Source organism: Salmo trutta, chromosome 21 (genome assembly GCF_901001165.1).
Source record: "Salmo trutta chromosome 21, fSalTru1.1, whole genome shotgun sequence".
NCBI lineage: Eukaryota > Metazoa > Chordata > Actinopteri > Salmoniformes > Salmonidae > Salmo > Salmo trutta.
Genome location: NC_042977.1, coordinates 29,917,061 through 29,934,595, shown reverse-complemented (window position 1 = coordinate 29,934,595; position 17,535 = coordinate 29,917,061). Strand labels below are relative to the sequence as shown.

Genomic DNA, 17,535 nt, shown 5'->3' with positions numbered 1-17,535 from the left:
TCTACTCTAAACCAACTCAATATACAGATATAGAATCTTAATTTCATCCAGTTTGCTTCAGCAGGAAAATCCTCATTCAGCAACCGGAAATGTGAATTATTATGTAGATTATAATTAATGGACATTTCTGTAGGGGTTGATACATTTTTTTTAGGGCAAATCAAGTCTGAAATTTCAAAGTGGAAATTACAAAGTTTAGAAGCCTTCTTAAAGCTCAAATACACTACACGTTTGCATTTCCTACTGTGCAGGAAAATTCTCAGCAACAAGAGTGATCAAATTAAGGTTCTACATCTGTATATGGCCTTCATGTAAATAAGCTAAACACAGCATGTTTCTGCACTGTGCTGTGTGTCAGTCTGGATGTTCCACTGTATGTACCGGATATGCGCAGACAGGTACAAGTCTCTGAAATCGGATGGAAAATGCGATGCCTCGGGGCAGGCACACTTGTTCCTCTCTTGGAAATTCCAGGGCCCTCCTCCCCGTGCTGCGCTAACCTCTTTATGTGCCCCCTGGCTGCTCCAGGTACATATCTTAACGTTATTCACACTCTACTGACAGCCAGACCGCACTCACTTACTCCAGGTAGAAACAAAATGGTGGACCACAGTTCCAGAGCCAATGAACTGCACTGCATGCTTATTCTTGAGTCATCAACATTCACAAGTTCAACAACTGAGAAGACACAGCCAAGTTTGGTGAAATGAAGAAATACAAAACATTTGTGGTTTTAGTAAGTGCGTAAGATTAAATCTGTACATTTGAATAGTTATCTGCAAGATACTGTACATATCACTAATAGAGGGAAACGAACAAAGTGAGATAATGAAATTAGCTGGTTTCAGATTACAGACCAAAATACTGTGAATGGCTAAGGTCCAAAGCTGGTGGGAGACGTAGGCTACTTTTCAGTCACTGATAAGCACTGAACACTCCTAGGATTCTTTGGCACAGTGTTTCAGAATCAACGTCTATGTCCATGAACAAGGGCATAATAGACCAAAATAATATCCAGACTTCCAGAGGGAAATATTTGGCATCTGAACTAAAGATAAGCCAATGTTTTTTGTGGAAAACTATTGCAATGTTCAAAACATACAATAAGTAAGTTAGAATATTCCTCCACTTCTGTTTTTTTATTATTTTATATAGATAACATGCAAGGGGACCTGCTGACACCGACAGCTGAATATTCCCTTTAACATGAAGACACTGTTTTCTGAAAGCAAGAAACATCAAGCTGGTGTTTCTACTGATAAAAGCAGCTTCAGTGAGCAAATGACAAGTAGGGCCTGAGAACGTGTGAGGAACTTTCAAAGACATTCCATGACAGCAGTATAGTGTCCCACATGTATGAATGTTCTAGAGATGTGTGAGCCTAGATCTACAGAGTTGATGACAGCCCTCTCTCTCCCTCTGATTCCGGAGTGAGATAGCTGTACACAGACAAGCCTCGACAATGGCCTCTGACTCAAAAACAAGCTGAAAACATCTGAAAAGCTGTCAGGAACCCTGCTATTTACACTGGCAAACAGCCCTCCAGGTGGGAGAGAGAGCAAAAGTGTGTTTTGGTAAAGTTAACACTATGTTGTAAGAGAAGGGAGGATTTCATGTTGATGTTCTCCCAGAACAGATGCATTACCAAATCTGACTGTCTCATTGATTTCCTACCACCACCATTTTTCATGAAGCTTTGCTATTTGCAGAGGTTGCGTCACATTTCCACCACCAGCGCTAACATTACCACCAGTACTATTATTGAATCACCATTATCGTTTATTTCCTTGTGTCGCAAATCACACTCTGTACGGCAATATTTTTTGTCAATTGGACAACACTTTTCGACGCTTTGCGGAAATTTGCAACACAAACAAACATGGAAGAGAGTGAACGTGACACAGAGCACAGAGACACGAAGTTCGTACCTAAAAGAGGGGCAACTTCGGTCGCATGGACGTGGTTTGGGTATAAAAAGTCTGACACGGACCAGAAAACCGTCCACTGCAAAATATGCCGCAGGCCGGTCCCGACAACAGGCTCCAACACCACTTTCCTATTTTACCACCTATGCAAGAATCATGTGAAACAAAACAGAGAGAGTCTGCGGATGAGACCCCAAAAAAGTACAGTCGAGTGCTCAAAACAAACCCCCGACTCAGACGTTGCAAGAGGCTTTTGCCCGCGGCACAACATATGGCAAAGAATCACGAAGATGGAAGGCGATAACAGCTGCCGTTACAACTTACATCTGCAAAGACATGGCCCTAATTTACACGGTCCAGAAACGGGGATTTCGTGAGTTGGTGCTAACACTCGACCCAAGGTACCAAATGCAAATTGACATGTGACACGTATTAATGCCAAAATAACATGCAAAACAGGCAAGCCCCCCCCCCAAAAAAAAATATATATTAGGCCTATATTTATTTTGTTTGCAACTATAGTTGAAGTGTTTTCTATTTACCTTTTTAGATTTTATACATTCATATTTTATATTTTGTTACATGCTTAATTGAAAATTTACACACGTTCTAAATAAAATAAAATAAATAATCGAATATGAGTAAGTACCTTTTTATTTGTTGAGTATAATTCAAAATGTAATTAGAAATAGGCCTTTACATGTGGTAATTTTATATAAACTATTTATAAATTGAATTTACAGAAAATGTGCTATATCGTGATATGTATCATTATCGGGATATGAAATTACCTTTATCGGGATATGATATTTTGGCCATATCGCCCAGCTCTAACCACCACCATTCATATCACCACACCACCACCACCACCACACCCAGAGCTTGCTGTCTGTCTTACCTGACTGCTGTGTGCTTTGCAGTGGGGCTGTACTGTTATCCATGAGTCTGTGACTGACTCCATTGGGGCAGCCTGTTGAGGTGGTGGTGGTGGTGGTGGTGGTGGCAGAGCCATTCACGTGCGTCCCTGTACCTCCGTTCCTCTTGACCGAGCTGGAGCGCGTGGGGACCGGCATGAACGTGGGGTCCAGGTCCATAATCAACTGGTTGAGCTGGTCGATGGAGTTATCAATGTCCACGGTCAAAGAGTTGAATTCCTCGTCTCGCTTATTCTTGTTGACGACCGCAGGAGACTGCTCATTGTGAGTTTGTGGCAGGGCCATCACCGTTCTCTGGACAGCAGTGTCCATCCTCAGCACGGAGCTTTGTTGCGGCACTGTAGGGGCTGGTGGTTTGGGTGGGCTTCCCTCCTGCTGCTTGTTGTCCCCTGGGTACCTCTCTCTTTCCTCACCCTCCTCGGCCCGCAGGTAGGCATATTGATGGGCTGCTACCATCTGCTGCTGGCGCACCCAGGTGTGTGTGGAGTAACTGCCCTGCAGGTAGACCTGCTGCTTGGGCATGGGAACAGTGCTGGCTGGGGTGGAGGCAGAGATCGAAGCACTCCTTTGGCCCAGACAGCCCCTCCGGGCATCAGCGTAGGCCCTCTCGTACTCCTCCATGGCTGCAGGGGCTGGGTGGTGGTGCTGGTGCTGGAGCTCCTCTCCCCCGGGGCTGCCAAAGCCATCCGACAGCAGAGAATTCTGGCTGCTCTTGTGGCAGGACGATGACAGGGTTCCCAGGCTGTCCACACTGTGCAGGTCGTGACCCGACAGGAGGACCAGGTCATCCAGGATGTCCGTTTCCCTCTCCCTGGGGGGCCGCGGGTCTCCGACGACATGCACCTGGACTTGGACCAGTTTCTGGAAGGCCACCCCTCCTGGCCCTCCACCTCCGCACTCAGACATCTCCTCGACCTCTCGGGAGGGTTCCTCCAGGCCGAACCCACTCAGCAGGCGCTTCAGCTGGGCCTTTTCCTGGCGGCTGGGGCCCTGCTGGGACCTGGTGGTGATGGGAGCTGGGGGTCGGTCGGTCCACAGGGAGGTGCTGGACAGGCCTGAGTCGCTGCTGGCTGACAGGGCGTGGTCGCTGTGGTCGGGGCTGCTGGTGATAGAGGTGGCTCGGTGGGCTCCACGGCCCAGGGTCATGTTGGTGGATCCTCCCCCGTTAGCGCTCCTCTTGGACAGGGCTGCTTTGTCCTGGGCCAGGCCCTGAGAGCGAGGCACTGGAACGACAAGAGATGGAGTGTCTTCAAACGGTCAGCTGGTACGGAGACACACACACAGACTTGACCACACATGGACACACACACATACAGGTGGATGACCACAAAGACGCTCACATGACCACAAAGACGATCACGTTCTCACATACACAAATAAGTTTTCACAATCACATGGAATGAACAACAAGTACAGTTCGCTGATAAAAACAAACAGGGATACGCAAACTCACACCTTTTGACACACAAACATTCAAATGAACACACACATTAACTCAAAAGTATGCCACATTTCCAGAGCTGGTGGACAATGAGTAGGCTACAGGTTGTAAGAACAACAAAGCAAGAGAATTTTCAGCACTTCAACTGCACATGACAAGAGTGTTCTCCTAGACAACAGTGCAGCACAGAATAGTTTCCCCTCAATCTCAAACCAAAACAACACAAACTAATCACAAAATCTAACCATTCTGATTAAATAAAACCACAAAAGTATCACCAACCAACAATTATTTAGGCTAGAGTTGATCCCACTCCAAGAACTCCCAAGTTCTAACCATCAGCCACATTATTTAGCGAGTGATTTTTTTTTTAATAAAGCACCTATAACTCTCATTCGTACATTGTGCTGTACAGTGTTCCTCATGTTCAGATGATATAACTAACTGGTGATGAAAGCCAAGAAGCCATCCATCTGTCTCTCTATGTGCTGAAATAGGAGAGACAAAGTGATGTTTAGTCCCCAGCCAGTCAGTCAGTCACAGTGTTTGATCTCTGCATTCCTCACTGTGGGGTGATTTACCAACCCGTCCTCACTACCCTTTGACCCTCCAACATATGTCTAAACGGCCCAGTTAAACCCTCGGCAGAAAAATACAACCACAGTCAGAGATCAAAACAGCACAGTCAAATTCATCACTCTCGCTCATTCCTCGAATAGGTTACTGAAGAAAAAATGAAAGAGTTCTAGCTAGCTAACAAGACAAGCAACCGGTACTTACAGAATGCAGTTCAATGCATTAGACGTGCTCCATGTGCAAACAAAGGCTGTGTTGAAGTCGTGGGTAAAAGCGCCATTCCACAATCAGTGTCACTCTCCTCTAGCTCAACAAAGGAGAGTTAGCAACATGACCCTGGTGCCTCTGTCTCAATCTGGTGCGTTAAGTACTTTCCTTTCAGTCAAGCCAACAGGGCTGTTGTAGGATCTGAATACCAGACACGCATGATAAAAGATACCCTCCTCCTCTACCCTGCCTTATGCTGGTTTCCCCCCTACACTGCTACACACACACACACACACACACACACACACACACACACACACACACAGGGTTCTCTTGAACTCACATCCGGCTCTCTAAAGCAAGTCTCAGGCCTCCTCAGCAGGCTACATTCCAGGTCAGAACAGAACTTCTAGGAGTATTCCAACAGATCCCTCTACAACATTCCAACTGGCAAAGGTAGTAACAATTCTGAAGACAGATGTCTCCCTCCTCTCTCTCCCTCTGGTGCCTCAGTATGTTACCCTCCCACTTATCCCCCCCTTTCTTCCTCTTCCCTCAAGGCCCCCCTTCTTCTTCAAAATGGAATACAGCCACAGCTCTTACCTTCTCCTTGCCCGGCTGCAGGTAAATAAGTGCACGCACTAGACAACCACCATCTCCCGCATAACAAAATTGAGAAATAGAGGGAAGATATGGAGAGAAGGAGGGAATCAATAAGGACTGTGATGTTTAGCAAACAGATAGTAGGCTCCCACACACACACATACTAGTCCTGCTAGCAGTGAGAAGGAAGGTGAGAGTATTTGCACTCCACACAGGGGGGACCTTGAGGAATGTAAACAAGTGGGGAGGGGCCATGGGGTGGGGGAGGGGCCATGGGGTGGGGGAGGGCCAGGTGCTGAGCTGAGCTGTAACCCGAACTCGAGCCCGGCTGCATCAGGGGACTACCCTGCGGGAGGGAGGAAGAGGGTATGAGAGAGCGAGAGAGACCATATTAGAGACCCATATTTCCCTCAGATTACAGATTCACAAAGATTTTGAAAACAAACTCAATTTTGATAAACTCCCATATCTACTGGGTTAAATACCACGGTGTGCCATCACAGCAGCAAGATTTGTGACTTGTTGCCATGAGAAAAGGGCAACCAGTGAAGAACAAACACCTTTGTAAATACAACCCATATTTACGTTTATTTATTTTCCCTTTTGTACTTTACTATGTGCACATCGTTACAACACTGTATATAGACATATTATGACATTTGAAATGTCTTTATTCTTTTGGAACTTCTGTGAGTGTAATGTTTACTGTAAATTGTTATTATTTATTTCCCTTTTGTTTATTATCTATTTCCTCTTGCTTTGGCAATGTTAATATATGTTTCCCATGCCAATAAAGCACTTGAATTGAATTGAGAAAGAGAGAGAGAGAAGCAGTGAGGTTTGAAAACAACATTTCTTCTCCTCTCCTCCTTCCCGCTTTCTTTCACACTATAAAGAGCGACTTCATTAGAGCGAGCCTGCCTTCTAGTTGTGCCCTCTGCTGGTTTTTTGAAACCTACCCAGATAGCCAGGTTGTTTTTCTCTCGCTCTGTTGTATTATGAAATGACATGCCTGCCATCCGCGCTGCGTACAACACCAGTGTGGAAACTGATGTGCCCTAACCTCAATTATGGGGTTCAACAATTGTTTCTACTGATTTTGTCTATCATAAGACACACACTGGCATGGCTGAGGTCCATGGGTGGTTAACCAAGTATGGTCCCATCTGGTGGTCTTCATCTTTGACCCATTTCATCTATCCTAGAACTTCAAGTTTTAAGTTTTTATTGTCACTTGCATTAGTACAGTGAAATGCCTTTATTTCTTGCTAAAAAGAGCACCCCGCTAACTAGCTAGCCATTTCACATCGGTTACACTCACCCACCTTTTGACCTCCTCCTTTTCCGCAGCAACCAGTGATTCTGGTCAACAGCATCAATGTAACAGTATAGCTTCCGTCCCTCTCATCACCCCTAACTGGGCTCGAACCAGGGACCTTTTGCACACATAAACAACTGCCTCCCACGCAGCATCGTTACCTATAGCTCCACAAAAGCCGCGGCTTTTCAAGGTCTCAGAGCGAGTGACGTCACCGTTTGAAACGCTGTTAGCGCACCCCGCTAACTAGCTTTGCCATTTCACATTTGGTTACACGTGCGTGGTGCTTGTTATGTGTGTGTGTGTGCATGTGTGTACGGGGGTGGGGAGGAATGGAGGCATTGATCAAACAACTTTTGGTTAGAAATTGTACATTTTCTTAGGTTATTATGGTGTTATAAAACACTCTTCACACTCAACAAGCATTAGGGCAAATGGGAATGTAGCTGCAAAACTGTTGCTCTGACGCCAACTATTCTTAACCCCCAGAGGGATTGTTGTTGCTACACCTTTGAAATTACCCTACTCTTACTCTGCTCCGTTCACATTACTGTTATTACCATCTGCCATCCCTCCTCCTCCTCTCCTACTGTATGACAGGCCTGTGAGTCATGACCATCATCATCCTCATTTCTGTCCCTCCTGGCCGGGCCCTGGCCTAGCTGCCGTTAAAGGGAAGGTTGCACAATATATTTCCACAAATTGAACAACGCAGATGGATTAAATTCCATCTAAACGGTCTTTAAGCAACAGTGTATAAGAAAAATATGTTATGCACTTCTATTTTTGCAATTTGAATTACATTGATCAAAAACTCATATATCAACAATCAATTGCGGCTTTGATGTCAAGAAGGGAACGGCCTGATGGTAGCGGCAGTGCACTAGAACCACTGTTTACCGGCATGCATGTTTGCCGAAATGTGAGAAGTTTGGCCGCTTTGTGAGGAGGGGAACCCCTGGTGCTTCAGTCATTTTGATGGCTACCAACGGTGGAAGAGTGGATTCACCATGAAGCTGCTGCTAAAAAAACGGTTCTGTGCTCACAGTCAATGTAGGCTTCAAGTCCACTGACACCACCGGTGCTACTGCAGCATAACGGCGGGTGGCTTCAATGACTGATGTGAATCTGGTAAGTACAGTTGAAGTCGGAAGTTTACATACACTTAGGTTGGAGTCATTAAAACTAGTTTTTCTACCACTCCACAAATGTCTTGTTAACAAACTATAGTTTTGGCAAGTCGGTTAGGACATCTACTTTGTGCATGACACAAGTCATTTTTCCAATAATTGTTTACAGGCAGATTATTTCACTTATAATTCACTGTATCACAATACCAGTGAGTCAGAAGTTTACATACACTAAGTTGACTGTGCCTTTAAACAGCTTGGAAAATTCCCGAAAATGATGGCATGGCTTTAGAAGCTTCTGAGAGGCTAATTGACATCATTTGAGTCAATTAGAGGTGTAACTGTGGATGTATTTCAAGGCCTACCTTCAAACTCAGTGCCTCTTTGCTTGACATCATGGGAAAGTCAAAAGAAATCAGCCAAGACCTCAGAACATTTTTTGTAGACCTCGACAAGTCTGGTTCATCCTTGGGAGCAATTTCCAAACGACTGAAGGTGCCAGGTACATCTGTACAAACAATAGTACGCAAGTAGGGACCACGCAGCCGTCATACCACTCAGGAAGGACAAAGGTTCTGTTTCCTAGAGATGAACGTACTTTGGTGTGAAAAGTGCAAATCAATCCCAGAACAACAGCAAAGGACCTTGTGAAGATGCTGGAGGAAACGGGTACAAAAGTATCTATATCCACAGTAAAACGAGTCCTATATCGACATAACCTGAAAGGCCACTCAGCAATGAAGAAGCCACTGCTCCAAAACCGCTATAAAAAAAGCCAGATTACGGTTTGCAACTGCACATGGGGGACAAAGATCGTACTTTTTGGAGAAAAGTAAAACTGTTTGGCCATAATGACTATCGTTATGTTTGGATGAAAAAGGGGGAGGCTTGCAAGCCGAAGAACACCATCCCAACCGTGAAGCACGGGGGTGGCAGCATCATGTTGTGGGGGTGCTTTGCTGCAGGAGGGACTGGTGCACTTCACAAAATAGATGGCATCATGAGGTAGGAAAATTATGTGGATATACTGAAGCAACATCTCAAGACATCAGTCAGAAGTTCAAGCTTGGTCGCAAATGGTTTTCCAAATGGACAATGACCCCAAGCATACTTCCAAAGTTGTGGCAAAATGGCTTAAGGACAACAAAGTCAAGGTATTGGAGTTGCCATCACAAAGCCCTCACCTCAAGCCTATAGAAAATTTGTGGGCAGAACTGAAAAAGCGTGTGCGAGCAAGGAGGCCAACAAACCTGACTCAATTACACCAGCTCTGGCAGGAGGAATGGGCCAAAATTCACCCAACTTATTGTGGGAAGCTTGAGGGAGGCTACTCAAAGTGTTTGACCCAAGTTAAACAATTTAAAGGCAATGCTACCAAATACTAATTGAGTGTATGTAAACTTCTGACCCACTGGGAATGTGATGAAAGAAATAAAAGCTGTAATAAATCATTCTCTCTACTATTATTCTGACATTTCACATTCTTAAAATAAAGTGGTGAACCTAACTGACCTAAGACAGGGAATTTTGACTAGGATTAAATATCAGAAATTGTGAAAAACTGAGTTTATATATATTTGACTAAGGTGTATGTAAACTTCCGACCTCAACTTTAGGTACTAAAGTGCCCAAAGAGTTTTGTCATGTTATATTGCTAGTAGATAATGAAAAACCAAGATAGCCAACTATATACAGTGCATCCGGAAAGCATTCAGACCCCTTACCTTTTTCCACATTTGTTACGTTACAGCATTTTGTTACGTTGCAGCCTTATGGACATGATTTGGAAAGGCACACACCTGTCTGTATAAGGTCCCACAGTTGACAGTGCATGTCAGAGCAAAAAAACAAGCCATGAGGTTGAAGGAAGTGTCCGTAGAACTTAGAGACAGGATTGTGAAAAGGCACAGATATGGGGAAGGGTACCAACAAAAATTCTGCAGCATTGAAGGTCCCCAAGAAAACAGTGGACTCCATCATTCTTAAATGGAATAAGTTTCGAACCACCCAGAGTCTTCCTAGAGCTAGCCACCCGGCCAAACTGAGCAATCGGGGGAGAAGGGCCTTGGTCAGGGTGACCAAGAACCCTGCCCAGAACCTGATGGTCACACTGACAGAGCTCCAGATTTCCTCTGTGGAGATGGGAGAACCTTCCAGATGGACAACCCTCTCTGCAGCACTCCACCAATCAGGCCTTTATGGTAGAGTGGCCAGACGGAAGCCCCTCTACAGTAAAAGGCACATGACAGCCTGCTTGGAGTTTGCCAAAAGGCACCTAAAGGACTCTCAGACCATGAGAAACAAGATTCTCTGGTCTGATGAAACCAAGATTGAACTCTTTGGCCTGAATGCCAAGCGTCACGTCTGGAGGAAACCTGGCACCATCTCCACGGTGAAGCATGGTGGTGGCAGCATCATGCTGTGGGGATTTATTTCAGCGGCAGAGACTGGGAGATTAGTCAGGATCGAGGGAAAGATGAACGGAGCAAAGTACAGAGTTCCTTGATGAAAACTTGCTACAGAGCGCTCAGGACCTCAGACTGGGGTGAAGGTTCACCTTCCAACAGGACAATGACCCTAAGTAAACAGCCAATACAACGCAGGAGTGGCTTCGGGACAAGTCTCTGAATGTCCTTGAGTGGCCTAGCCAGAGCCCGGACTTGAACCCGATCAAACATCTCTGGAGAGACCTGAAAACAGCTGTCCAGCAACGCTCCCCCATCCAACCTGACAGAGCTTGAGAGGATCTGCAGAGAAGAAGGGGAGAAACTCCCCAAATACAGGTGTGCCAAGCTTGTAGCGTCATACCCAAGAAGACTCAAGGCTGTAATCGCTGCCAAAGGTGCTTCAACAAAGTACTGAGTGAAGGGTCGGAATACTTGTTTAAATTTCATATTTCCAGTTTTTTTTTTACATTTGCTAAATTAAATAAAAAACGTTTTTGATTTGTAATTGTGCAGTATTGTGTGTAGATTTCTGAGGGATTTAAAAAAAAAAAAAAATTCAATAAAAAGTCAAGCGGTCTAAATACTTTCCGAATGCACTGTAAGTGCACCTGGCCATGCAGAACGAACTGTCCTACTCACACAGATCTAGCATGGTGTTTTTGGGATGGAAGCTAGCTAGAAAGCAAGCTACAGCAACTCCATCAACGGAATACTGTTTTAAATTGTAAATTGTAAAATACCAATCATATTAATGTAATTCTTTATTTCAAGGTATGTCTTTATTTTTGCTAAACTGACTGATCTTTACTGTCTGATATAACTTGCAGGATATCATGGTAGCCAATGTTTGAGTAGCACTCAGGTTAGCATGTGGCTAGCTATAGCTACCATCGGCCAACAACAGAGTTTTAGCCAGTTTGGCTATAGACTTTCAATGTCTAATATCTAACAGTAGGAGAAATGCTGATGTGCTGAACTGCTAATAAGTGATGTGTTTCAAGGCTGCTAGTGGTTAGCTAGTGGTTAGCTAGTAGGGGTAAGCCAGGAGTGTAAAAGGGCTATGATAAAAGCCTGCTAGCTGTATGTGTTTTCAAAAAAAATTCTACAGAATAAATAAATCACAGGATATGGTCATATGTTCCCTTTATTCAGAGTGCCACAATATTTTTTCAAAAACATTAGTAGGACTCTGCATGATGTGGGTCTTTACCGTCTTATGTGGACAGGTTCGCCCTGTTCCTCTCATGCTCCTCTTTATGTCACATTTCTGAAACATTTTGTTACATGACTTCAGTCAAATTCTGATAAAATATACATTTCTCCCAAATTACAAATGTAAAGGGATATGTCATATTGGGACATTTAGTTGGAAGGATGAAGCAAATCAGAATGTTTAATTAACAGCAACCTAATTCTGCAATCTTCCCTTTAAGGCTTCCGTTTGGGGCCCAGCCAGACAGCCCTCAGCTAAAACATTCCTCATTAATCCAGCTAGCCTGGTAGATGGCTCTGCTCTGACTCACTGACTCACTGACTCACTCACCGGGAGCTAGAGGCAGAAACAGAGTTGAGAGAGAAGGGAGCCCTCAGTACTGGAGAAGTCTACTGTGGTCTAGGCTTTATCTGTGAATAGGCTCAAAGGCGGTTGTTGACACACCTGGTAATGATTACAGGGACACCCCCTGATTCATGTACACGGGAAGTGAGTTTCTAAAAAACAAAACAAACACTGGCTGGATTTGTTTCTGTTGATGGACAGGACATTTACCCAGGAAAGAGTAGTTCAGTTTCCAGTAAGTTGTGTGAGGTAAAGTATTGTGTAAAAGAAAATCCTGGAAAAAAAATCCTGGTAAAGAAATCTAATTGATTGATACAATAACAACAGCTATATCAATCAAATCTAATTGATTGATACAATAACAACAGCTATATCAGCCAGAAGAGGACTGGCCACCCCTCATAGCCTGGTTCCTCTCTAGGTTTCTTCCTAGGTTTTGGCCTTTCTAGGGAGTTTTTCCTAGCCACCGTGCTTCTACACCTGCATTGCTTGCTGTTTGGGGTTTTAGGCTGGGTTTCTGTACAGCACTTTGAGATATCAGCTGATGTAAGAAGGGCTATATAAATATATTTGATTTGATTTGATCAATAAGGATTTTTTTCTTCTAAAGGACCTATTCTTATATCCCTCATTAAAGATCATTCCACCATGATATACTCAAACACAATACTTAATTAGAAGATCAACCCAAATTTCAAATAGATTAGATTTTTTAAAAAGCCGTTGAGGTAAATGATGTTGCCTTTCCACATACATAACAACGAGGTGGTAAGCAGTCTTTAAAATGGCAAGAGTACTTCCTCCTTCCCTTAACCCACTGATTGTCAGCTAGTTAGTGGGACACTGGGAGCTGCCAATGGACTGTAGCTGCTGAATTCCTGTAGAGCTCCCAGTCTTTCCTCTCCAATCTAGAGTTTACATGAGAAAACAAGGCTGTAAATATTCCACAGGAATGCCTCAAAGCAACACTTTTATTTTTTGTTTAGGTTGTTGCTGTATGCCTTTAATTCATATTTTAATTTAAAAATGTGCTCTTTCATTACGCGCCCAGAGACTCTTGATCTAGCACTTCAAACATAAAAGTTGTGTAGTTGAGTTTCTCAAATAAAGCAATATAACAAATTGTCTTTATCATCAAATGGCTTCTATGGGTGTTATATATAAATGCTTATTGTGTAACGGGCCTGGGTGGATTCATGTTTTAATGCCACCATATCGCTCTATTCTGGGAGGTTGTTGTGAATTCTGCGGTTGAGAGGAGAGATTTGGCAGAGCAGCAACCACCACAGCTAGGAGGGGACGCCCTGACAGTGTGTGTGTGTGTGTGTGTGTGTGTGTGTGTGTGTGTGTGTGTGTGTGTGTGTGTGAGAGAGAGAGAGAGAGGGAGCACACCCGCGCCTGCGTGAGTGGGTTGGTTGAAGCATGCCTATTAATTTGATACAACAACAACAACAACAGAAATCTCTGGGGAACTACCCGTTCTCTCTATGACCCCTGGCTTGCTGTATGCCCTACGGTAGCAGCACTTTTCCGTCGCTAGCAAATAACAACCCAAAAGACCTCCAGAAACATCTCACTACAATTGTCCTAACCCTAACCCAAGCTGAGATTGACATGGCCATTCTTAGCAGTATGAGAATCTCTGTGCCTTTGGTTCATCAAGAGGATATGCTATCCTTCATATCCTCTGTTCGCCATAGTAAATAAATAATTTTTCCATACGACTTGCCCTGGTGCAAATCTTTCTTATGAGTAATGGGTCCCACTGCCACATAAACTAGGCCAGGGACGATTGACTGTGTGTATGTTAATGTAATCACGCTGCGGTCCCTATATGATACAGTACAGAATGAGGTGGGCCAACCAGAGCATAGGACTATGAATCTGTCATGCTCTGCAGTACTGAGACTAGCATGACGTTTACAGAGTTGCTGAGAGATCTGTTTCACTGGTAAAAATACTGCAGTTATCACTTTCCACTGGACACGGACTGGTTGAATCAACATTGTTTGCATGTAATTTCAAAGAAATAATGTTGAACCAATGTGGAATAGATGCTGAATTGACATCTGTGCCCAGTGGGTTGGCTCTCTCAGGAATAATCCATTCATTCATTTATAAAAAATAAGCACTGACTGAACCAGACGTGGTTTGATTGGTTTTACTGGGTGTACCTGTGTTGGTAAAACTGGAGCTTGGTTAAGGAGTTGTTCCTGACAGGGATAGCCTACATGTGGCCCAGAGATTTTACTGGTCAGAAAAAACGCCCTAGTAATGGCACAATGGACAATGTAAGCAGATAAATTCCATTCACTCATAAAACTGACATGCTAAACTACTGACCCAGATATGGCTTGGTAACTGGATGAACTTGTTTGTTTGTTAGTTGTGGTGGATCATGTGATAGTAAGTTAGTAATAGTTAGTAATGGATCATGTGATAGTAAGATTGGAAGCTTTATCTTCCAGGAGAAATAAGTCAGAGTGGCTGCTGTTACCTTCCCCGTCATTGATGTTCTGGTAGGAGTCCCATCGTGTCAGAGGGTCGGCTGTGTTGTAGTCCACACTGACGTCTGCCCCGTTCTGCCAGCGCTCTGCACCTAGACCAATCAAAACCAAGGATTCACTCTGAGATGCTCTTATATGATTCTTATATGGTCCAATCAACAGCAAGGGATCAGTGGGGAAATCTTATAGGTTTAAACTTTTGAGGAACACTGTTGGAAATAAGCTTTTTTTGTTTCTTTCCTAGAAGTGATTTGTGGCCGGAGTGTTTTCATCTTCCAACTGAGAGGTGAAGGAGTGTTACTTTTTACTAGTTGTGTAGACCACACATATGCTCGGACACATGTATGAGCTCACGCACACACGCACGCATGCACACACACACACACACACACACACACACACACACACACACACACACACACACACACACACACACACACACACACACACACACACACACACACACACACACACACACACACACACACACTCCCTACACTCCCTCCTGTGGGGCTGGGAGGCAGGGCATGCTATGCTCTTTTACCTATCTGTCAGTACACACTTCACACTACATTTCCCCTCTACGGAATTCAACATCCTCATCTCGGCAGGGGGAAGAGGGGGAAGGAGGGGGGATCGAGGGGGAAGCTAGGTGGCTCCATGTGTCTGGAGGTTTTCAAACCCTCCTGCTTTTCTAACTGGGTTAAGGAGTTAGAAAAATACCTGGGATCTTCTCCGGGCCCTCAGAGAACACCAGCTCTACTTTCCCGTAATCAGGAAATCTAGGTTCTGCAGAGTCAACACAAAGGAATGCCGTGAGTGTGGCTGCGCTGGAACGCAAAGGAAAGATGAATGATGCTGCATATGTGGTTGTTATAAAGGAAAATGAAGTCCAGCAGAGACCTTCTCTAGGCCTTTCCAGGTGTGTTTGTGTGTGTGTGTGTATACCTTTATTGGCAGTCTCCATGTCCTCCTTCTCGAACACCAGGTTGTAGCCCTGCACTGCTCCCGTGTGGAACTGGAGCCGGAAGATAACCTCACGCTCCGAAGTGACATCACTCTTATGGTAACATTTCACCTGCAGGAACAGGGGAGACAGGGTGTAACAGAAGTTTGTGTGGGTATTCATGTGACCTTTATCAAGTCACTTGTTGGCATCTGCTATGTTTCTTACCATTTTATATGTGTAAGTCTTCTGTTAATGTTATCTATCATGACTTCCATCATTCCTTTTGTATGGTATACCCAGTACATTCCGTAGGATATGTTGTGTGATGCTATGAGAAGTTGTTCTTACCATTATGTCTCCCTTTAGCAGCTGAGCAGGTTCCAGACTGATGCATATCCTGTCTCTGTGTCCAGGCCCAATGTGACTGGATAATAGAGACAAACAACCAATCAGAGAGAACATTCTATGACCAATCACTGACACTCACAGAAAGTGAATTAGAACAACAACCAATTATGCTTCAAAGAAAATGGTATCACTTATTGTGAAACAAAATTGGAAAGAGGTTGTTAAATGTATGCTTACTAGACCCCTGAGGAGTAGACAGCTTGCATTCCCTGGTAGACTTTCAGATATGGGCGACACACTTAAAAAAAGAGAAATAGAAAAGAGTGGAATTCAGCAGAAAGAGCGGGGACCAAAATGAACAAGTGTTATGATTAAGTGACCTTTTGAAATGACATTGTATCAATATACTGCATCATGAATTCATGAATGTTATGTTATACTGTCTCATGTATTAATTCATTAATTCATGTTGGTATCAAGTGACAGTTAGTCATAATTTCTTAGATGTATTGCTAATAAAATGGCATAAACCCTTTCCCTCAAGCTTCTTGTGGGCTGTTACAGAGAACGCACAGGAAATCTGACCTGACAATTTGCGACTTGACAAATTGTGTCAGTCTCTCTAAGATGCTACTAGGCATATCTCTATGTAAGCGTCATGTGCGACATTGGCAGCCTCTCAAGCAACCTATAGGCATGTCACATGCAACATGTTCTGTGTGTTTCCACTGTGGTCAACTGCTGTTCTAACAGAGGTTTGTACCAGTAGTTCCATCCAGTGCTTCGTTTGTAAATTGGGAGGTGCCGGGAAAAAAAGTGAGCCGAGAGGGGGCTGACCTGGGGTGCTATTATAAATTCATCTTTAAAATAAAGCATTGCATGCATATCATCACTTTTGCATGTTGGCATAGAGCAGTAGAGTAGAGGTGCTTGCAGAAGAGGGTCCGGGACAAATGTAGCCTTTTACATAATTCTACATCGTCTTAGATGACTGGAGACTTCAGCATAATCTTTTTTCATACCTCACAAATTGAGAATCTGAGATCAATAAAAACGACCTCATCTTGAATCCATCAATAGCCTAGACCTGTGTGTGTGGAGACACACATATTGTACAATATGAGGAGAAAATTATCGTGTAAAAAAGCTTTCCAGTTTCACTGACTCACCCAATGATGTGCAGCGTTATAAGCATTTCGCTACACTCGCAATAACATCTGCTAACCATGTGTATGTGACCAGTAACATTTGATTTGATTTGATTTGGGCCGACCAACCAGTGCTCCCGCACATTGGCTAGCCAGGCTATCTAACTTGCTGTGTCCCGCCACCCGTCAACCCCTCTTTTACGCTACTGCTACTCTCTGGTCATCATATATGCATAGTCACTCTAACCATATCTACATGTACATAATACCTCAATCAGCCTGACTAACCGGTGTCTGTATGTAGCCTCGCTACTTTTATAGCCTCGCTACTGTATATAGCCTGTCTTTTTACTGTTGTTTTATTTCTTTACTTACCTATTGTTCACCTAATACCTTTTTTGCACTATTGGTTAGAGCCTGTAAGTAAGCATTTCACTCACTGT

General features: G+C 43.9%; 1 protein-coding gene across 1 annotated transcript in view; it reads right to left on the bottom strand.

Moving 5' to 3' along the window:
* The window catches only part of LOC115157127 (tensin-3), a 73,621-nt gene that overhangs the window by 40,270 nt on the left and 15,816 nt on the right, over nt 1-17,535 (bottom strand). The window contains exons 8-13 of the mRNA XM_029705105.1: nt 16,182-16,242; nt 15,945-16,020; nt 15,596-15,725; nt 15,371-15,436; nt 14,638-14,739; nt 2,824-4,083 (exon numbers count right to left, since the gene is read on the bottom strand). Of these exons, the coding sequence (XP_029560965.1) occupies nt 2,824-4,083; nt 14,638-14,739; nt 15,371-15,436; nt 15,596-15,725; nt 15,945-16,020; nt 16,182-16,242 (1,695 nt within the window). The remainder of the gene's footprint in view (nt 1-2,823; nt 4,084-14,637; nt 14,740-15,370; nt 15,437-15,595; nt 15,726-15,944; nt 16,021-16,181; nt 16,243-17,535) is intronic.